Source organism: Sturnira hondurensis, unplaced genomic scaffold, assembly GCF_014824575.4.
Source record: "Sturnira hondurensis isolate 20B ecotype Veracruz unplaced genomic scaffold, ASM1482457v3 Scaffold0009733, whole genome shotgun sequence".
NCBI classification, from domain to species: Eukaryota; Metazoa; Chordata; class Mammalia; order Chiroptera; family Phyllostomidae; genus Sturnira; species Sturnira hondurensis.
The window spans coordinates 7579180-7600907 of record NW_028082364.1 but is presented as its reverse complement, the minus strand read 5'-3'; the positions used below and the strand labels follow the sequence as shown (position 1 = coordinate 7600907).

General features: G+C 63.1%; 2 protein-coding genes across 4 annotated transcripts in view; one reads left to right on the top strand and one right to left on the bottom strand.

The window, feature by feature from the left end:
- Positions 1–21728, top strand: part of CHLSN (cholesin) — a 56445-nt gene that overhangs the window by 6185 nt on the left and 28532 nt on the right. The window lies entirely within an intron of this gene.
- On the bottom strand, positions 8479–13584 carry GPER1 (G protein-coupled estrogen receptor 1). Of its 2 annotated transcripts, none has more exons than XM_037057964.1 (2): positions 13413–13584; positions 8479–10238 (listed from the first exon to the last, which is right to left on the bottom strand). In XM_037057964.1, exon 2 carries the CDS (start codon positions 10054–10056, stop codon positions 8977–8979), a length of 1080 nt encoding a protein of 359 aa, XP_036913859.1. In that variant the 5' UTR covers positions 10057–10238; positions 13413–13584; the 3' UTR covers positions 8479–8976. The 2 variants fall into 2 exon arrangements, with proteins under 2 accessions (XP_036913859.1, XP_036913858.1); XM_037057963.1 differs by lacking the exon at positions 13413–13584 and adding an exon at positions 12337–12964.

Here is a 21728-nt window from a genome sequence, read left to right as displayed (position 1 = left end):
GGGCAGCTCAGGCCGATGGTGCCAGCCCTGCTGAGTACTGCGCAGGGCGATGCAGGGTGGCCGGGGTGACGTGGGTGACTTCTGAGGCTGCCCCCGCCCCCAGCACTCCAAATCCTCTTCCATCCACTTTGGTCCCCTCTGCATGCATCTGCTCCTGCTCCTGCTCTCTGACGTTAGGCTAAGTGCTGGTCTGCGCGTGGGGGAGGCACTCCTGCCTGCAGCCCCGGGCAGCTGGATGGGGGGGGGCTCAGAGTGCTCGGTGGCCGAGCCCCTGTGACAGCAAGTGCATGTGCAGGGCCGGGAAGGGTGGTGCCGTTGGGTGCTCGCTTCGTGTTGGCTCAAAGAAAAGTGACTTTTGAAACTTACAGATACGTCGTCGCAGAGTGATTACAGGGACTGCGCCCTTTGCCCAGGTCCCCCATTCAGAACGAACTGTGGTGTCATAGCCAGGAAGTGGGCATGTGGGCCACCCCCAGGACCCATCTGGAGGCCACTAGGTTTGCACTGGTGTCCCAGGTGCAGGTCTCTGTGAGCACTGTCACCATCATGACATAGAGGCGCCCTTGCCCCTCGGCTTCCTTGTGCCACCCCTCTCTATCCGTTCCACCAGCGAATGAAGGACCTTCAGGGGGCTCCCAGAGCGGTGCCTTGCTGAGCAAGCCACTGCAGACAACTGTGAGCATGCTTCCCTCTGTGGGGAGAATGCCCAGGACTCCCAGGTGCTGGTGACTTGGTGAGTGGCGGTCCCATTCACCTGCCCAGACCCTGCGAGTGAGCCACAGTTGGCGCCTGGCTGTCCTGTAGGTCGGCCCTCCAACACAGCGTTGCACCTGGCGGAGGACAGCCCCACTTTCCTCCGCCCAGCACAGGCAGTGTCAGAGCCCTGCCCTCCCAGGCTGGGGCGGGCTGCGGTTATCTGTGCCCAGAAACTGCAGTAGGCTGTGTGCGGAGTTTCCTGGCCTTGCAGCGTGTGTGCGTGCCACGACCTTTGCCCTGCCTGCATGTGACATGGTGTCCTCCTCCAGGAGCTTTTGGCGTCATTCAGAAGCAAAGGTGAAGGCTGGGGCCACAGGCACGTGGTCTGCCCACAGGCCAGCCATGAGCATGTGTGCCTCAGGCGCTAAAACAGATCTCAGGTCGTTGACAAGACCTGAGGGGCTGCCGAGGGGCTGGGAGCCACGTGGCTGTCCTGCCGCCGTGGGGGTTCAGCGGTCCTCCTTTGGGGCCAGAGAAAACAGCCCCACCGCCCCTTCCCAGCTGCCCTCTTGCTGCACCTAAGGCCGTAGTTGCTGCTGCGGTCAGCCAGGGAGGTATTTGTGAGCTTCTGTGCGGCCAGCGGAAAATCACTCAGCAGAATGTGGTTTTGAAAAAGGCGTGTTTATTGTTTTTCCTGAGTTACACACGACTGACATTCAGGGAGGGAGAGTGAGGACGGTGGTGCGTGCGGGAGGGACCCGAGAGCCTGGCACCACCCTGGACGGCGCTGCAGCAGTGTCTGGGCTTGTCCTCCCGGTGTCGTCCCAGCAGCTGGGCTCCCTCGTCCCCCGGGGGGACCCACGCAGCCCCGGGCACGCCACAGGCCCCAGTTCTCCAGTGTGACGGGGGGACGCAACATGTCACATCCGTGTCCACTGGCCGCTTCTCCTTTGTGAGTGCCCGCGTGTGTTCACGGGTGCCAGCCGGCGCAGATTGCCTCCTCCGTGCTGATTGCAGACTCGCTCTTTGTACTGACAGCTCTTTGTCTTTCCTTATGAATCAGGGATTTTCCCAGTTGGGTCGGTTTTGTTTATGGCTCTTGCCCTAAACAAATAGCGCCCCCCACCACCACTCTCAGGCTGTGGGCCCTCTGCTCCTTTCTGGCTTTGCCTCAAATGCCAAGAGCCACGTATCTTTAAATGTGAGTTGGAAAATGCTGCCCACTGGACAGAGAGGTGGCAGGAAGCTGGGGCTGGGGGTGTAACAGAGTCACCCAGGAACTCACGCCAACAGTTGTGGCAGCATCTGGACAGTGACCACCGTGGGAGCCCCAGTCCGGAAGTGGACACACAGGCCAGCGTGGACCAGCAGCGTCGTGGGCTCTGCCACAGAGAGAGGCGTGGCACTACCGGCAGGCCCCCCAAGGGGGATGGGCGGAGGCAGAAAAGCAGCGTCCCAAGGACCCGAGGGTGAGGCGGGGCAGTGTGCAGGCTGCGAGGGAGGCCCCCCAGAGGCTTTTGCTGTTACGGACCTTGGTAGTGACGAAGCTCCCCTGCCTGCGCTGTCCAGCGGGAGCGCCGACGGAAAAGGAGGACCGTGGGAGTCGGGAACTGGACAGGCAGGTTCGGCGCAGCCCAAGAGGGCGCTGGAAGCCAGCAGGCGGGTGCAGAGCGGCCCCTGCCGTGCACAGGGAGGTGCCAGGATGAAACCACCAGTGAAGCTGAGAGGCGGCGGCTCCAGCTCCCAGTTAGGGGGGTGGGGAGAGGCCAGAGGAGACACAGGGAGCCGGCGCCTGTGGGGAAACAGGCTGTGGCGGGGTGGCCCTGTTGGAGGAGCCCGCTCAGCCTGTCACCAGCAGGGGCGCTCTGCTGCCCCCCCCAACTGCCGCCCCGTGCCACAGCCACACCCTAGGAGAGGCAGCCGGTCGGCACCCTGCCAGTGTCTCTGCAGACTGGCCCATGGGGGCGAGGCCATGCCCTGCCACATGGGGAAGGGACCGTGGTCCAGGGAGAAGCAGCTTGGGACGACGGGAACGTCACTGAATGTTTGGAGCTGGACGGTGCTCGTTCAGCATCCTTTTTAGCAGAAACTGAGCTGGGAGAAGGTAGAAAACAAAACAAAGTCTGTGTGCCTTTGCCGGCGCGCCCTCTGCAGGGCGCACCTGGCAGTGCGTCCACACGGCTGGAGGAGCACCGACCTGGACGGCGTGGGGGCAGGGTCCTGTCACTGCTGGGATGCAGGGGAAATGCCAATCAAGTGTCGCCTTCCTGCAGTTTGGGGAGAGCGTTTCATCTGAGTTTGCCGTGTGTCTGCAGCTGTGGCTGCCTACATGGTGTTCCGTGCCCAGCCAGGTGGCTCAGTACCGACCCAGCATCTGCCTCTCAGGGTCTGGGGATGCGGCCCTCTTTGTAACCCTGAGCATGGAGCCCTGTGGTCCCATCCCTGTTCTGTGTGCTAGGCTGGGCAGGCCTCTGGGCGGTGCGTCCCAGGCCCCGCCCCAGCTCCTCTTCCTTTGGCTCCCTCGTTGCCCCCCTTTGATGATTGGGGGGGGCACTGAGTCACTTGCCCTGCACGGCTCGTCAGCGACACGGCAGAGGGGAGGGGCCCCTCTCGTCAGAGGGGCAGCACGGCTGTGGTGTGCTGGTGCCTTGTTGCTTCTGGGGCTGGGATGCCTGCCTCGGCTGTCTTGTCTAGTGGGCCACCTCTCTCCTTGTCGCCTGTCACCGAGTCCAGATGCCCCGGAGCAGGGTCAGAACAGGGTCACCGCAGCAGCGGGTCTCGGGTGTGTGAGTGCTGTGGCCTCCCACCCTGTGTGCACATCCTCTCCGGATCCCCTCATGGTCCCCTGGGCCCGTGAGCCCTGTCTTCCCCACCAAGTCCAGCCTGTCACCTCAGCTGACATGGGCCACGCTGTCTGCATGGACCAGCCAGAGTGCTCCCTGCATAGAAGGGATCCTTGCCACCCACAGGAGAGTCCAGCCTACAATGGCCTTGAGGACAGACGGCGCTGCCCTGCCGGCCTAGGCCTGGCTGCAGGGGCCCTCAGAGGTGGTGGCTTGCTTCTGGGGCTCTGTCCTGGCTGTGCTCCAGGAGGCTCCTCGGGGTCTGTGGGAAGCCCCCTTGCTGCTTTGTTTAGGAAGTCCCAGTGGCGTCCCCAAGGCCAGGACTGCTGGGTCTCAGGGCTGCAGGTGTGAGGGTGGCCGTGGAGCCACCGTCTAAGAATGCACCCACGCGGTGAAATGGCAGCCCGTCTGGACGTGCGTGTGTGCATCCTGGAGCGGCTGTGCCTGTTTGCTGAGCCAAAGCCTCAAAAAGGCTTGCCCGGTCTGCCTTTTCCACAGCCGCCCTCCCTTCCCAGTCCCTCCCGGCGCTTCATGAGGTCGAGCCTTCCTGACGACACAGGTGGACTCGTGTTGAGACTGATGGACGACCGCATTTTTAACACCAGGCGCGATATAACTTCACAGAACGGAGCCCCCACCTTCTGGGGGTGACACGGGCCACACGGGAAGGTCGGCGAGGAACGTGTGTGTGAACGGGCGTGTGGCTCTTCACACGAGTGTCTAAGCGTGTGTGTGGCTCTCAGCTCTCGTGTGTGGCTTTATTACATAATTTCAAAGCAACAGATGATGGAACTGTGACTGTTTTTTCAGCCCTTTTGTCTTTGAGACTGAGCTGGGTTTGGCTGGCCAGTCCCGCGGCGGCGTTCCCAGGGGCCCCGCGTTGTCACTTCCTGTCCCATGACAGTCCCAGGAGGTGAGGGGCTGGGACTGTCCCTTTCTGCCCTGAGGTGAGTCCCTCCTGTGCTGAGAGCAGAGCCGGCCAGGAGCCTGGCCCCCTGGCAGAAGCTGCTGTTTCTCCTCGTGGCTTTAGAAACGGTGGGGTCCTCTGTGTCGGATTGCTGGCCACGGCGTATTCTGGATGTTGCAGAGCTCATGGGGATTTTTCCCCACGAGGGATGAGAGCTGATGTGGGATGTGCCCCTCCCAGGTAGCTTCGCTCCTTGCTGGGCAGCCGCGCTTTCCCGGGACTGGCGAGCACGTGCCTGCCACTGTCAGGACGCTCAGCAGACAACACGCACGACATGCTCTCTGTGAGGCTGTCGCCCCTTCCCAGCTGCTCAGGGGAAGCCCTGGGACCGCTCGCCCTGCGACGGGGCCAACCCCAGGTGTGTTAGGGAAGTGTGTGTCACCGTGGCCCTCCCTGAAGGTGGTGAGGGTCACTGGTCCCTGCCTGCTCACACAGGCCCACTGGCAGGCTCTGCGGTACCAAAGTGGGCAGGGCAGGCGGAATGTTTGTTCGGCCCTTTCAGAATTATTTTTGTAATGGTATGAAAAGATTTCCCAGGATGGAGCCTTCGCAGCTGAGAAAACAGTTGCTGCTTTGAAGCAGTTTTCCCAGGCACAGAGCTTGTCTCCTGCTGTTCTCAGCGTAAACAGTGTCTGGTCTAAGTCACCCTTCTTGCGGTCAGTTTCAGCATCGTAAGGCGCCCTTGCCTCTCGGTCCCGTCTGGGGGTGGCACTGCTGTTGGCCCCGCCCACCTGAGCGGGTGTGTTGTGGCTGGCAGGATGTCCTGCAGGGAGGTTGCCAGCTCTTGCCTCTTCTCCTACGTAATATCCTAAAGGCTGAACACCACAGGGAGGCCAGGTCCCAACCCCCGCCGACCCTCCGGTGTGGCCTGAGTGGCACTGCCATCCTCACTGGGCACAGCTGTCATGCCAGCCCACCGTCAGTCACGCAGTGCGAGGTCACGGGACATTGTATGGAACACTGCGCTTTGTGGCTGTGGGATGTCAGCCGTGAGCAGGAGTGTGGCAGGTGCCAGCGCAGGGGCTCCGTGTGCCGGAGCTCGGGGCTCCGTGTGCGAGAGGTACTCAGCAACTGTGGGAACAAACCAGGACGTGGGCCTGAGGCGGAGCTTTGCAGCCACATGCCAGTCAGGGCAGAGGCCTGCCACTGTGACCTGGGGACAGGTCCCGAAGTCCAGTGCCTGACATGGGGTGGGCATTACTTCACAGTCCACAGGGGTGGGGCTGGGCTGGGGCAGCCATTCACGGGTTGTCTGGGGTCCCAGCTGCATGGTCAGAGGGACCCCCCCACGCCCCACCCCACATGTCTTCATTCTGGGGCTGGGGCAGACTGAGCGAGGGCTGACAGCTGCGTCGCGAAGTAGGTGGCCTGGAAGCTGCAGGCCTGCCCTGCACTTGCCTGCTGACCTCACCATGGCGTTGCGTCTGGCGGCAAGCGGGGCCTGAGTGGCTCCCCGGGGGCAAGAGGGGAGCGGGCCCTGGGGTGGGCTTTGTCACGTGGCCCTGTCCTCGTGTTCACTTTTCTCAACTTGTGGCAGACACCGTGTTCCAAGGCCCCCACCCCAGCCCAGTTGGCCGCTTCTCCAGGGCGAGGGGTTGGAGACCGGGGGCTCACTGCCCTTGGAGCAGACAGAGCTGCGGGCACATGCACTTGTGTGGTTGTGTCTCTGCACGCTCACTGTGTGTGTACAGGCATGCACTCTCATACCTGGGGCACACTCCTGTGCACACACCGTGCTCCGACACGTGCTCTGGTTGTAGAAATCTCCGAGTCAGAATGGTCCCTCAGCGCCATCCGGCCCCCTGCTCCTTCTGGCTACCCTGTCCGTCCGGCCTGCATCCCCAGTGCCTGCGCAGGTCCAGAACTCGAAAGGGCCCATGGACAGCCGCCCTCCCTCTAGGTAGAGGTCTGCCCGCAGGCTCAGGGTGGGGAGCCTTCAGTGCAGAGAAGGCCAGGCCGCAGGTGGTGGTGCTTGTGGCTCGGACCCTGTGTGCGCGGCCAGGGGGCTGGGCCACCAGAAGCAGCAAAGCAGGCAGAGCCTTGGTTTTACCCTGCGCTGCTCCTGCCGAAAGTGTGGGGATCGGCCTCGGCCCTCAGCGCTCTTCAGAAGGTCTGCACGTGGCTGAGCGGGCCGGCTGCACACCGGGCCCCCACTGTCTGTCTCAGACAGGTGCTCCAGGGTCTTGCCAGAGCGAGGCTCGGAGGCCACCCCTTGGGCCAGCCTCTGGCTTGTCTGGAACCCCTTGCCTGCACTGGCCCTTCCCTTGACCCTGCACACTGTCCATCTGTCCTGCAGGCCCTTGGGGCGGCTCTGCCCCGCTCTGCAGGTCAGGGCGTGGCTGTGCCAGGGCAGAGACAGGAGCCAGGCCCAGCCCCTGTGATCTGTGCCTTGGGCAGGTGCCTGCTGGGCAGGCAGCTCAGAAACACGAGGGGACTCACAAGGGCAAGGACACACGTCCTGGGGGGTCCAAGGTGGACCCAGGATCCCAGCGGGAAGCTCCCTCAGCTGTAGCTTGGGGGAGGGCATAGACGTCCCAGCTGGACACAAGGAGGGCCCCCAGGAGCCCTGGGAGGCACCTGCTGTGCACCACCCGCTGTGGGTCTGGTGCGCCCTAGGGAGGGGCCGGCCCGTGCCCACAGTGCCTGGCTTCTCTGCAGTTCGCTCTCCTCTGTTGGTGCCAGGGGTCACGGGGGCTGTGGGGAGAGCACTCAGGCTCCGAAGCTAGAGACGGGGCAGCTCCAGGCGGCGTCCTCCTTGTCTCAGGGTTCCAGCAGCCACAGACGTGGCCTCACCCTCCAGCACGCCATCCTCGCCCCGGCCTTCCCCATCACAGCTAGCAGTGACAGTGTCTCTCTCACCGCTGTTCGAGCTGCGTCGGCGTGGGGGGTGCACGCGGCGAGCCCCTTGTGTAGCTGGGCGTGGGATGCCAAAGCCCCAGTCTGTGCCCATGCTCAGTGGGGGGCTGGGGCCCAGCGTGCACCCTGTGCGATGGCCCCCACCTGCTCTGACAGGCTTGTGCTGGCCGCAGAGCTGCAGAGGGGGTGCAGGGGGAGCATCTTTCAGAGAGCGAGGGGGCCCCATGCCCTCCAGGAGGGCCTGAGAGGCCAGAGGGGGTGTGGGCACTCTTCCCGGGAAGTCCCCCGCCACCGGCTGGAGCAGGGCTGTTGAGGAGGGGCTCCCCATGCTCATGCAGCAGGCGGGGCTGTGGGAGGGCGTGAGCCAGGGAGACGGCACCGCTGTGGGCTGGTGAGCACACACACACACACACACACACGGGGCAGGCGCCTGCTGTCTGAGACCTGCACTCACACAGAGCTGCTGAAACAGAAAATGGCTTGTTCTAGGACGGGCAGCCCTGCCTGTGTGGAGACCCTCGCGCCTGGGGAAGCTGGGGCATTCTGGGGCCACTGCTGGGAGGTGGCCCGCAGCGGCGTGGACGGGCAGGAGCCCCCCCACGTTCAGGTGGGAAAGGGAGTCCTAGCCTGCTGCTCCGCGAGTGCTCTGAGCCAGTGCAGACAGCACGGCGGATGCTGACAGGTGGAGCCTTCTGGAGAAGCAAGGGCACCTGGAGTGCTCGTGTGCGAAGCTGGTGCAGCGGGTGTCAGACCCAGGGACGCCGCTTTGTCCAGGGGCTGCGTTTGGTGCCGAGCCTTGAGCGTGCTCGTGGCAGGGGGCCTGGAGGGCCCGGGGGTCTTTGTGCTTGAGAGGAGGGAGTGGTTCTGCTGTCCAGGCTAGGGAGCCCCCCGCCCCGGCCAGCTCGGAACCACTTGTAGGGTCGAGAAGAACGAGCACGCGTGGAACTGACAAAAGCTGACACTGCTGGCAACTGTTAGCTGTTACATGTTTACATGTTAATGCGAACTGCTGACGTGTTGGTCGTCGTCCGCACTGTCCCCGTGCGTGCAGGAGCGTCTCGCCATAGCACCCAAGCTGCCCATTGGTGCCACTCCACGCACATGCGGAGCAGAGACGCTGTTGGCACACAGGTGTTGTCTCGCTGGGCACCGCGTGGGGCGGGTGGGCCTGCCCCAGGAGAGGCGCCTTCCTGGCCCAGGCGGCTGCCTGCAGACTGGGGGTGCTCGCGGGTGGCCAGTTCGGGACTGTGGGTGTGGAGGCAGTTGCAGTGTCTAGTCCAGACCGGTCCCCAGCCCTCGTTTTCCCCAGGGTGGCAGACCCATGGCACATGTGCCTTGAAACTGGGACCCTGCACCCGAAACACCCCTCCATGTTTGCTCTCGGTAGCCCCATCAGCAGGGAGGACGTGCGGGCCACTCTGGTCCCCGGCCCCTCCGTCACCCTGTGACTTGCAGTCGAGAGCGGGGTGGGTGGGCACATCTCTGTGCAGGAGCAGCATTTGTGGCCAGTGGGGGGCCGAGAGCCTGAACAGGACGCTCGAAGGCGAGTCTATGCTGGTGCCCCGCCGCGTGCTGGCCCCGGGCTGTGCCATGAGCCGGCTGGAACCGCCGGAGCTACGCCACACTGCTGAACCTCACTTCTGGCTGCTCGGGGCTGTCTGGAACGAAGGCCTTCAGGGCTGCGTGACAGAAGCGGTTCAGAGCCGACATGTTTGTTTTCTGCTCGATGTACAACCTCAGCTTGTCCCTAAAGGTCTCTCCCAGGAAGCTGTAGATGAGGGGGTTCAGGCAGCTGTTGGAAAATGCCGCAAGGTTGACAATGTGGCCGGTGAGAGGGTAGGCGTGCCGGAAGGACTGCTGGCAGGGCGAGGCCCCTGGCGGCGTCCGCTGCAGGAGGTGCACGCTGATGAAGACGTTCTCAGGCAGCCAGCAGACGAAGAAGACAAGGACCACGGCCACGATCATCCGCAGGGCCTTCTGCCTCCGGGGGCGCAGGCCCCGGTGCCGGTGAGCCTGGACGAGTGCCCGGGCGATGAGGGAGTAGCAGAGGCCGATGATGGCGAAGGGGACGATGAAGCCCAAGGTGACCTCCAGCCACTGCACCTCCTTGACATCCGCGAAGCAGAAGCAGCCGTCGCCGGTGTGCTGCAGGTGCACGGCAGTGAAGGGCAGCAGGGTGGCCGAGGCCGAGGCCAGCCAGATGAGGCCACAGCTCAGCCTGGCGTGGTGCTTGGTGCGGAACGGGCCGCAGCGCACGGCCCGGGCCAGCGCAAGGTAGCGGTCGAAGCTCATCCAGGTGAGGAAGAAGATGCTGCTGTACATGTTGACCTGCAGGAAGAGGGACATGAAGGTGCACAGCGCTGCGATGTCGTAGTACTGCTCGTCCAGGTTGAACACCTCGATCAGGGAGTCGGCCACCAGGATGAGGTCCGCCGCCGCCAGGTTGATGAAGTACAGGTCGGGGACGGTCATCTTGTCTCGGAATCGGATGTTCACCACCAGGATCAGGATGTTGCCCACGAAGCCGATGGGGAAGAGGAAGATGGTGTAGAGGCAGGACAGGAAGAGCCCCACGGCGTACTGCTGCTGCCCCGCGAGCTCGCCCGTCCAGTTCGCCAGCGCCCGGGCGGCCATCGTGTGGGGCGGGTTGAACTCGATGGGGGTGTCGTTGTGGGGCCTGGGGCTCGTCTCCATGCCAAAGATGGGCGCTCAGGAAGTCACACCTGTGTCCGCACCGGACGCAGCCTCCCAGACCTGCCTTGGGGCCCGGAGAGGCCTGCCTCAGCCTGCAGGCCCGTCTTCCAGAAGGGCGGTCCCACTCTCTGCACGGGGCAGCCCCGGCGCACGCCACCGCCAGGTGCCACCCCCGCGGACACCTGGGGAAGCAGAGGGGAGCGTGAGCCTTTCCTGACTTCGTTCCTTGGGGTCAGAGCACCACAGAGCCGTGGGTGGCACTGCCTGTGTTGGGGCAGGCCACGCAGGGCCATCGTCGTCTTGGAGGGACATCATCAGCCCTCATTTCTGCGCTGAGGCCGAGAGAGCAAATGCAGAAACTGCCCGTTCCCTCTGCTGCGAGGGCTCCCGGAGCCGCGGGTCTGAGCTACGGGCGGCAGTGAATCATCCTCACCCTGGACGCTGCGTTTTAGCAGTCGAATAGCAGGCATGTGAGGTCATGCAGATGTTGGGTTTAGAAATCTTAGGAAAACTACCGTCTGTCAGGGAGGAAGTGACATTTATCTCAGCAGCTGCTGGAGAGAGGAGCGAATGGGAAGGGAAAAACCCAGCTTCCTGAGAGGTGGTGGGCCCAGGGCGCCTCGGGACTGGAGCAGGGCCTTTTCTCCAACAAGATGGTCAGAGAGACCTGGCTTTTTGCCAATCCTAGCACTAAGTGTAGATGCCAAAAATGCGGCTTTTTTTCATATTATGGCATGAAGGTCAGAGAGTGAGGAATGGAAATGGTAATTATTTTAGAAAATAACAGTTGAAATGCTACTTAATGTCTCGACAAATTATTGTCAAACCATGTGTACTTCTGTGATGCTATTTGTCACCTGGACACTTGGTCGCCTGGACAGCCAGCGAGAAGAGCATCCCTCCAGCTCGCCGCTGCTGGCCGGCTGCGGCCGTGCCGCCCTGTCGAAACTGGGTTTCTGGTCTCGGGCTGTGTCTCCCCGAGGGACGTCCCCGCCCCCAAAGTGCTCTGTGGTGTCAGCCAGAGACACCGGCAGTGTCGGGTTTGGGTTGTCGTGGTGGGGAGGGGCGCCCTGCAGCCCACAGGACACCCCGCCCCGCCCCCGGGCGGCCCCAGCCCAGAGACCCGCAGTGGCTGAGTGGTGACGGGAAAACGGGTTGGGATTGTTTTTCCATTTGAGATTTTTCATTTCATTCTGTGAGGCAGTTAGTGCCATTTTTTGAACTGTTGCCAAACCAAGCTAGACATTTATCGACTGTTGCTCGGAAATGCGACTCCGGAAAAGAAGACTACCGGCCACGCCTGTGGCATCAGTAATCAGTTTAGCGTGTTCAGTGCCCTCCGCTCGCCGGGGTTGGTGGGCTCGGTGTTAGAAGCCCCTGCATTTCACCTCTTTGTAAAAGCTGCTCTTTGCTTTTTGCTCTCCGAGTGGGGAGGTCCTGGCACGTCTCAACGCTACGGTGAGAGGGAAGCTCACAGCTGAGGGCCACAGCCGCCACCTGCCTCTCGCCCGAGCCCTCTGCTTCCCCCACGTGAATGGAGTCCCCCCTCCCTGACAGACCCTGTTCGTGGTGTGGTCTAAGGCAAAGGTACGGGGACTTAGGGTTAGCCTCCTGCCGACGCAGTGTCCTCGGCAACACTGACTGTGGGCTGTAAAGACTCAGGTCAGCATCAGACGGTCTGCGGTCGCCTTGTTTCCAATTTCCACTGCTAGTCCAGATCTAGAGATGCTCAGCTGGGCGTTGTCCCCGAAACTGAAAGGTTGCAGGGCATGTGCCTGGTTGCAGGTAAGGTTCTTCATTGAGGCAACCGATCGACATTTCTCTCCCTCCCTCCCCCTCCCTTCCCCCCTCTCTGAAATCCGTGAGCAGGTCCTCAGGTGAGGAGTGAAAAGAGAGAAGACCACGTTTTTCTGAGACCCTCTAGGCATGTGTCTGTGTTCAGGTTCTGGGCAGGCGAGGACCAAGGGCGGTGCTGCAGGCAGAGCCGGGGCTGCCTGCCTGTCCCACAGGGCTCTGGGTCCCCGCCGGAGCCCCGTGGGGACCGCGTCCTCAGTGCGCACTACAGGGGAGCCCAAGCACCAGTCCTGCCCACCACCCCTCCCCGGCACGGGCACTGAGTTGGGGCTTTCTGGCAGGAGCGAGGGTCTGCCTGGAGGCCGGAGCCTTAGTGCCCTGTCCCAGCTGTGCCTGGTCTGCACATATCTGTGTCCAGCTGTTACCCTCAGCAGGCTGCTCTCTGTCCAACCTGAAGGTAGAACCAGGACCCCAGGACGGACTTACCTGTGCCGCAGCCGGTATCTGGCCTGGTCTTTTCTCTGGGCAGAGCCTCGTGGCCTTCGGGGTCTTCTGGGGCAGCCTCAGAAAGCGCTCACAGGGCGCTGGCCCCATGTGGAGGCGGAGGCCTGCCCGTCACTCTCTCTGACAGCAGACAAGTGGCCCGGCAGCAGTGGCGGCGGCAGCAGCACTGGCACCGAGCAGCTTTATAGGCCTCCCAGGGCCGCCCACCCTGGGGCAGGGCGGGGGGGCCTCCCCAGAGGCCGCGTTAACCCTCTCCCCGCCGGCCTTCTTCCTCCCACACAGCGCAGTGGGCTCAGTGCTGCTGAGTGTCTTCACGGAGGTTTCCAGTTCAACGGCCTCCTTTACCCACTGAGACCGTTCTCAAGTTTGAAGGGATGGTAGATAGATCGTGTTCATCCTTTAGACGATAACCTATCATCATTTGTTGAAACCTTAAATATTCTCGCTCGTTTTAGCAACTGACTGGCCGTAAAACTAAACACCAGCCCTGGCTGGAGCAGCTCAGCGGGTTGGGCGTCATTCTGCAAAGCGAGCCGTCCGGAGGGTTTGCCTCCCAGCCCGGGCACAAGCGCGGCTGCAGGCCAGTCCCCGGCCAGGGCGTGTACGAGAGGCAGCCAATCAGTGTTTCTCCCTCACACGGATGCTTCTCTCCCTCTCTCGCTCCCCCTCTTCCCTCTCTCTAGAAATAAAATCTTTTTAAAAATCCCCTAAACACTCAATTCTCTCAGTTTAGAGAGTAGCCTGTGAATTATGCAGACTTGAACCTAGGAATTTCACAGATGTTTGCAGAATGAAATTTAAACCCAAGAAATAGCAGGTAGTTCAGCAAGGAACTCAGGTGTTAGAGTCATTTTCTGCCCTCACTCTCAACGGCGTCAGCCATGCCTCCGCTCCCCGTTCCCGAACGCCCTCCTGAAGCCGCCGGCGTGTGCCTGTCTTGCAGGTGTTGGTGGCAGACCAGAGAAGCCCCCTCCTGCTGTGGCTCCCACCCTGCCCCTGGGTGCCCAGCGCCTGCCTGTGTGTCGGGGGGAACTTAGTCTCCGGTTCCCAGAACCCACCTGCTGGTGGTTGGCATTGTACCACCGGCCAGGAGAGGGGCTGGCCAACCTGGCCGGGAGGGGCTGATGTCCCCAGACACCCCCTCACGGGTGGGGTTCAGGGCTGCAGGGGCTCCACACACACCACGTGTCAGTGAACCTCGCACTCCTCGAGGTGTCTTCTTCCCACCGCCTTTAATTTGCCGGGACTGCGAGGCTGAGTTCTGGGTGATGTTTTTGTTGCCGTGGCACCAGCTCCCAGAGCCGGCGTGTGCGCTGCCCAGGGACACAGGCCGCTCCTGTCCGGAGCCCCAGTTGCTGGGGGCCCAGGGCTGCCAGTGTCCTGTTCTCTGCGAAGCGACTGCAGACGAGCTGGGTGGCGTGTTGAACGGCGACGTGGCGACTTTCAGAGGAGTGTCTGGGAGGTACACATTTTCAACAGGGTTCTGCCTGCGTTCTCCATGTTCAGGGTCCCTTCCAGCTTTAGCAGCGTGAGGCCCGGGTGGCAGCTTCCTGACCAGTGGCTGGGCACGTGTCGGGTGGCCCGAGTCCAGATGCAGTCTGGGCAGCAGCAGACGCCAGTGGCGTCAGCACTGGCAGCGCCTGAACCGCGTTTTGAAAGAAATGAGCCGTGAGAAAGTGCAGCTTCCTCTTCAGTTAAATAAACAAATGCAGTGCAACCCAAACCTGGAAATAGCCACCACACCACTGACAAACAGCTGCTCGCCACCAGCCACCCTGCCTGCCCCACTGCTGCCCCTTTGCGCTCGCCCCTGGGACCCCCCGTTTTATGCTCAAGGCTTAGAATCAGCGAACCAGGGCTGCCAGGTCTGGGGGCCCCCACCTCCGGCACTGGGTGGCTGTGCGACGGGCTGGCCTTCACAGCACTGCCAGGCAGGGGCGAGACCGGGTTCTCGGTGCTCAGTCCACTGAGCCCTGGTGAGGTCGGGCAAGAGACCCTGGTGGCGCACACCAGACCCTGCCCTGGGAGGGACCATCCGGTCCCAGGGCGTGTCTATGGGCAGAATGTTCCAGAATGTCAGGCTGGAGGCCAGGGTTTTTGTCCTGGCCCCATCTACTGTTGCTGTGACCCCCAAGCCGCGTCATCAGGGAGCCACAGGGGAAGCTGCACAGCCCCCTGGAGGCCCCGTGGGGCCAGTGCGTGGGGCCGGGACCGCTGTAGGGCGGCCAGGGCGTTCGCGAAGCCTGCCCAGCCAGCACCAGCTCACAAGCCGCTTGTCCCTCTGGGACCAGAAGTCGCCCCGTGCGCACAGGAGCCGCGTTGTAGTGGCCTCCGCACTGCCGGGTGGGCAGGGCTGCCGTGCAGCCAGCAGGGTGAAGCGTGCCGGCCCGAGGCCCAGACTGACCTTCCCGGGCTGACCTTCCCAGCCTCGCACTTGGGCCGGGCAGCCCCATGCAGCTGCCTGACGGGGCCAGTGGCTCTGCTGCTCTGAGACACCACGCGCTGATGTTTCCCATCTGCCGGTGCTGGTGGCACTGAATGACGGCCCCGGATGCTGAGTGGCAGCGAAATGAAGATGAGTGGCCGGGGCCAGAGAAGGGGTTTGCAGCATGGTTGTGATTACGGCCAATCAGAAAGCAGCTCCCGTGAACATTGACAGCCAGTCAGGAAACGGCGTCGGCCCTCCCATGGCCCGTCTCTGTGGCCAGCCACACTACTGGCACTCCCAGGGCCTTTGTCCGCAGGGGCCACCTGGCTTGCAGCCATCAGCTCTGCCATTTGATTTGTCCAGGCACCAGGTCAGCAGCCTGTGGACAGAGGCACATGAGTCCCAGCCCAGCCTCCAGCCAATGGACAGGCTCGTGGGTGGTCTCTCGCCTAGTCCTGTGCTTTCTCCAGAGGTGAGGGGCCTTCCTGAGGGGGCGAGTGTCCAGGGACACCATGTCTTCTCCCCTGTACCCCTGTGCTGACAGGCCACACTTTGTAGGTCCACAGCCAGGGCATTCCGTGGGTGCCCGCTGGCTGGGCATGGGCCACCTAAACCCTGGGCTCTCAGTCCCCCTGCTGTGGGCACCTGTGAGAGCTTGGGGGAGGGGGCAATGGACATGGCTGCTGGCAGGGTGTGGCGCTCCCTGCCCCATGCCCGGCCCTGCTCCGGAGACTCTCAGCTCCGCCCACCTCCAGGTGGAAACAGGCCGGGTGGCTCACTGGCCACGCTGGACCGTCTGCTGCTGCGCTCACCACCACATCAGCGTTTACAGTCATACCTCTGGCTGTGACGGTCTCCCATCCCGAACAACTCAGTCCTCCACACGGCAGCCCTTTCGCACGGGCACCTGTGTGATCTCTCACGCGTCATTCAGGTGGGATGCAGTTTTTGAAGAAGTAGCTTCTGGAACAGCCTCTGGAAAGAGTTAAGTTTGAGAACCGAGGTTCCACTGTGTTTGGGAAGATTAGTTCTTCAAGAAATTGTCCCCAGTCCCAGCTCTTCACCTCCCCCCCTCTTGTCTCCGAGGCATCCTGGGCCTCTCTTTGGCCCTGATGCCCCGCCCCCCCGAGAGAAGCCGGGTGGGCCTCAGAGCCTGGGGCCAAACTGTCTCTGCTTACTCAGTGCTCAGCATGTGCCATGCACTGCTGGAAGTACTTCATATGTGAGAGTTCAGTCCAACATGCTTCCCACTCGAGGCAGGCGCTGGTGGGCCCTATTTCCAGTTGAGGCAGCGCTGTCATACAGAACACAAGCAGCGCCTCCCGGTCTGACCTTAGACGTCCCGCCCAGGAGCTTGCGCACTGTGGGAGTGTACGTGCAGTTGGGGAGCAGGTCTGTGGGGGCCACGCAGGGGGCCTAGTCGTGTAAGCACCCCTGCCTGCCAGCTGGTCCTGGGTGGTCAGCCCCACCCTGCACCCTACGCTCAGCACCACTGTTTCCTGTCCCTGAGCTTGACTTTTCCAGAACGTCTGTCCCTGTGGCCCTGGTGTCTGGTGCTACCTCTGCATTGCACACGGAGACTCACCCGTGGCGTGCGGGGGTCAGAGCCTCGCTGCTGAGCAGAACCGGACTGTGCAGATGCGCGGCAGTGGTTCCACCGCTTGCCTTTGAGTGACATGTGGGCTGTTTCCAGGTCTGGGCCCTCGTGGGCAAAGCTGATTAAATATTTGCACATAGGTTCTCACGTGACATGAGTTTTCTTTCTTGGGTGAATGCCTAAGAGTGTGGTTGCTGGTTCTCACGAGTGTGAACTCCCCTTACACGTGGCCGTAGGCTTTTGCATCCACGCCAGCCCGGGCCCTTCAAGGTTCCTCAGAGGCAGAGGCTCTCACCTGGGGCTCGGGGTCTCCGGGATCCCTGGGAGGATGGGAGGAGCCTCCAGGGCCGACCCGTGGCTCCTCTGGTGCCAATCTCCAGCCAAGAACCAGGGCTCCTGGGGCCTGTCCTGAGCCACCCTGAGGGCTGCCGCCGTCTGGCCCCAGGGTCCCTGGGTGCTCGCCAAGCTTGGCCCTGGGAAGGCTCTCAGGTCGTTAGTGTGTGGAGTGAGTGAAGCTGCGGGTTCTCCCCGGCACACGGAGTGCCAGGTGGGCGCAGACCCTGCTCAGATGCCCTCCAGCACACGCTCACCTTGATGCCCGTGGTCTCGTCTCGGGCTCAAGTCTTCCTGGGCTGTCGTTCTCAACTCTGTCCCCTGACGGCCCACAGCCCATGCCAGGGCGGCCTCTCCACCACCCTCCTACACCGAAGGCAATGGCAGCGTGGTGACTCTGTGGGACACTCACGCTCAGCTGGAGCCTTGGGGCACAACCCTGTCCCTCCGGCCGGCTCCTCCCTCCCTCCCGTGTCCCTCTGGCAGGACTGGCCCTCTCAGTGCCGGCTGGTCTCGCCGCGTCAGTGTTTCCAGTTGAGCCTGGGCCAGCTGAACGGCACTGCTGTGTGGGGTGAGGCCTGGACTGAGGGTGTGGTGGCGACTGTCATGACTTCCTCTCCACGTCGCTCACGGAGACTCACCTGGGGTGTGCGAGGGTGGAGCCTCACTGCTGAGCAGGACTGACCTGCCATTTGCCGTTTCTGTGACGCTGCAGCTGCTTCCAGGTCGGGGGCCCCGTCCCTATGGAAGACCCAGGCGGCCCCACGGCCCGAGGGAGCCGTGCCCTGTTGCCAAGTTTCGCCCCTGAAAATGGGCGCTGCAGGGAGCCTTGCCTGAGGAGGAAGCCCAGCGGCAGTGGCTCACCTGCAGCAGGTGACAGACCCGTTCTGGCTGTTTGCTCGGGAGACAGAGCTGGGGCTCCCGCCACCCTTTCCGAACGACCAGGCCACCAGTGCTGGGGAAATGTGCTGTTTTCCCTGGAGCAGCCTTAGTGTACGCAGACTGCCTCTTTCAGGAGCAACTTCGGCCAGCAGCAAGCTGCTGAGTCTCCGTGTAAACGCCACATACCACAGAGCAGGGGGCTGGCAACGCGCACCTGTGCCCGGCACCCACTCCTGCCCCGTCCTGTCGCCTCTGCTTGCAGCCTCACCTGCCCTTCGGCTCTGTGCTCTCAGAGAGCAGGCAGGCCTGAGACCTGCGGTCCGGTAAGGACAACAGGACTTTGGCCTTGACTCAAACCACACGTTGCATTGTAAGCAGAGTATGGTCTGGTCACGTGACCAGAGAGATTCAGATAGACCTGGGAGGGGGAGCCTGGTGCAGACAGAGAGGGCTGTGTGTGCCAGCAGGGCTGGCCCCTCCCAGGAGGCAGCCTGTCTGCACTCAAAATAGGACCTGCAGCCCCACCCGAGCCCAAGGGGAGTGCCCACAATCTGTCTGGCCAGAGTCTGTGGGTGCTCCCAGGCTCTGCCCTCTGCCCCACCAGAGAGGGGGTCCGGCCACTGGCATCCTGAACGTGGAGCCGTGTCCTCACCCCTGCCTGCAGGCCTGCATCCAGCACCTTGCTCAGCTGGGCAGGGCGAGGGCGCGGCACCCAGAGAGCCTTCGAGAAGAGTTCCCGTTGCATCTGGTCCGCAGCACGCCCTTGCTGCGCCTGTTTTGAGGCTGGGCACCAGGCAGGTAGGAGTCTTGGAAGGCATGGCCGAGGACTGGCACGGGGTCAGGGAGGTCCCGAGCCCAGCTGGGTGCCCCAGGTCCTGAAGGAGGGAGGCTGTGAGTGGAGAGCATCCTCTCTACTGTCCCCTGGCTGGCCTTGGGGACGGCGATTCCTCTTTAACCCCTCTCCCGCTGCGTGGCTGCATCCCTTCCAAAGTGGAGCTCGCCCTGCATGGGTGTACGTTCGAGGTAGGACTTTCTAAGCAGTGCCCACCCGTCCCGGGTCCCTGACAGCACCCACAGCCACGGGAGGTCTGTGGAGTGAACCTGGGTCTGAGGGGCCCTTTGGAGCTTGCTCAGGGGCGGGGAGGCCTCATGGGGGAGTAAGAACTCCTGGGGCTCCTCTGCCCTGGGGGTGGGGAGCCGGAGGCTGGAGAGTCAGCAGGGGTCCTGTTCGTCTCTCCGGCTGGGGCCTCCCAGCTCCCAGGAGATTAGCACCCCGTCACTGGGCCCTGTGGCCGCCAACCTCACCCATGCTGAGCGCCCCAGGAATCCAGGCTTCATCCGTCCCGTCCTGTTGCTGCGAGGGGCTGCTGTGAGGACCTGCGACACAGTGGAGCGGGCAGGCGAGGGAGACCCAGGCACTGCTGGGGGCCAGGGGGGAGGTAGGAGTCGCGTGTGTGGAGCTGGCCCTGCTGACCTGTGCTCGGGGTCGCGGGGCTTCTGCAGGAGGGACTCGTGCTTGGGAGGCAGTGGCCTCCTCTCGTGCTCTGCGGCTGTGCTGCCCCCGCTCAGGCCCAGAGCCTTCTTGCCTGAGCCCTGGTCCCTATAAGGCCTCCAGCTCTCCCTGTGGCCCGGCTGGCCACCCTTTCCCGCCCGCCCCGCTCCCCCCACCCCCAAGGCTTTTGGCTTCTCTGGTCCACAAGGGTGAGATGTGCCCTCCCTTGGCCCGAGGCAGCAGCGGCACTGTGCACCATTTCCTGTTGCCCCTTCCTAGGGACCCTCTGCTGTGACTCCGCCCTACAGACGTGAACCACACCGAGTTTGGGCTGTGCCCCACACGCCGTGTCATTGCCTGTTCCGACACCACAACTCAGCCATGGTTAGCACAGCTGCAGGCTCCTGCCACGCGTGTTGGCGGCTGTGCTGTACGTTCGGCCTTCCTGTCCTGCTGCTCTCTGGTCGGCAGAGGGGGGAGGGTGGGGCTGGCCTCTGGGTGGCGCTGGCCGTGGTGCTGACGGCCGCCCTGTGGACACCTTCCTCAGCCCCTGGACCCCTTAGTGGCCTCAGGTGACCTGTGGAATCTCCGACAGCAGGGGGGCGGGGAGGGCATCTTTGGATGGACTGGACCTTAGTGGGGAGCTGCTAAGGGGATTCTGGGCTCTTGGACGGAAGCTCCCCTGAGGAGAACGTGCGGGCTTGTCCGCTGCCCCCACTCCACTCTGGGCACCCCGCCCACCCAAGGGCTCTTCTGGCAGCCGGCTGGCGTGCACCGCGGCCCTGTCACCTCCCAGAGCGCCCTCTGCCTTTGACAGGCGGCACCTGCGTCAGGTGTCAGGCCGGGGGACCAGAAACCCTGTGTGGAGCTGCCGTGTGCACGCCCCTCCGTGCCTGACACCCAAGGTGGGCCGGGCCTCTCGTGGCCAGCTGTGCGTATGTGTATGTGAGCATGTGCAGATGTGTGGGTTTGGATCTCAGTGTCTACAGGGGACAGTTTCTGAGTGACACGCACTTTCTCATCCCAGGTCCTGTCTGTCAGGTGGGGGGTGAGATGTGACCGCTGGTGGTCACATCTTCCCTCCCTGGGAAGCCCATCTGCTGCCTCCCCTCCTGCGGCCCCTCCCTGGGCCCCCAGGGAGCACCCCACCTTCACCTGCTGGGGCTGGAAGCAGGTCTGAGTCCCACCTTCTCCTGCTTGTCCCTTCAGGGAAGGGCTCTGGGGTGGCCTGTGGTGCCATCTGACTTTGCAGGCTCACTTCCCCCCCAGGGCTACCGGCTCTTCCCTCCCCCACGGGAGGGGCCGTGGCTCTGCAGAGTCCCCGAAGGGCACTCGCCCTGGGGCGGCATGGGCCTTTCTCACTCCCCACAGCTACAGCTTCCCCCAGAGCTGGGCTGGGAGGGTCCCAGTGAATCAGGGAAGGGGCAGAGCCCTGAGCCTGCTCCCCAAGCGCGGCGGAGTCGGACACAGCAGCGCTGCCCGTGACCCAGTCTGCCTGCAGAGCACGTGCTCAAGAGGGGGCCTAGGTCGGGAGGGGAGATGCCGAGTACGGCCCTTGGGGCAAAGGTCATAGGTCACAGATGAGAAAGCCCCGAACCCCAACTGATTTAGAATTCAAGACCTGGACGTGTAATCTAACTTTCTCAGTACTGAAGTGTGGCAAAGGAGGTGAGTTTTTGTAAAAACGTAACTTAAAGATTACAGTAGGGAAGAAGGTTGTCCGCAGAACTTAGGGCCTTGGGACGTGAAGTGGGAGTTTGCGTCCCGGCACCTGCACACTCGGGTACAGGCCTGGTCAGGGAAGGACGGGGTGATTCACACTCTGCTTCGGCTTTATCCAAAGAGCTCCCCACGCCCCTCCGAGGAGCACAGAATGCCCCCGTCCCCGAGCGGTTATGGCGACAGCTCTGGGCCCTGGGCCTTTGGGTGCAGGAGCGGAGCAGGTCCGTCCCAGAGGACAGGCGTCGGTGCAGAGTGGGTCCTGTCCTGGGGGGCGTGGGGCAGGCAGGGCAGAGGTTAGCTTCTGGCACCCAGGCTGCCCAGACCAACAAGGACAGGTCCCTGGGGGGGAGAGGTCAGGCTCTGTGGGGGCCAGGCTGCCCCGGGTTGGTGCCTGCAGGAGGAGCTGCCCACGTGCACAGCCATCTGTCACCTGTGGGGGTGGGCGCCAGGACAGGGCCAGGGGCCACCCAGACCCCCAGGTGGCCCCGAAACTAGCCAGTTTGTGGCCAAAGCCCAGAGAAGTGGAAAAGAAAGAGCGACTGTAGACCCCTCCTGTGGGGGAGGCAGGTCCGGGGCTGTGGGCAGAGACTGCGAGACCCGGACTCCCCTGCACCCGGGGCTTCCGCTTTAAGCCCCACTCCAGCTCCCTGACAAGAGCTGGGCCGGGTCTGGGAGTCTGGGGGTCTGGGCCTGGACACTGCAGGGGAGCAGCGTCAGTGTGCAGAGCGGAACCGTCGCTGTGCCCTGGGGTCGTGCGCTTGGGGGGCGGGGTCAGGCTGGAGCCTTTCAGGTTGGGAGGTGCGGGCCCCCTGCACACCTGGGGTGGCAGACAGGGCTGTGCCCTTGAAGAGAAGCAGTGCGTTCAGCGAGGAGGCAGGCTGGGGCAGTGCACTCCGAGCAGCAGGAAGCAGCGGGGACCC

Excerpts from the sequence above, each read along its gene's own strand:
- GPER1 (XM_037057964.1), bottom strand. The coding sequence starts at position 10,056 with ATGGAGACGAGCCCCAGGCCCCACAACGACACCCCCATCGAGTTCAAC.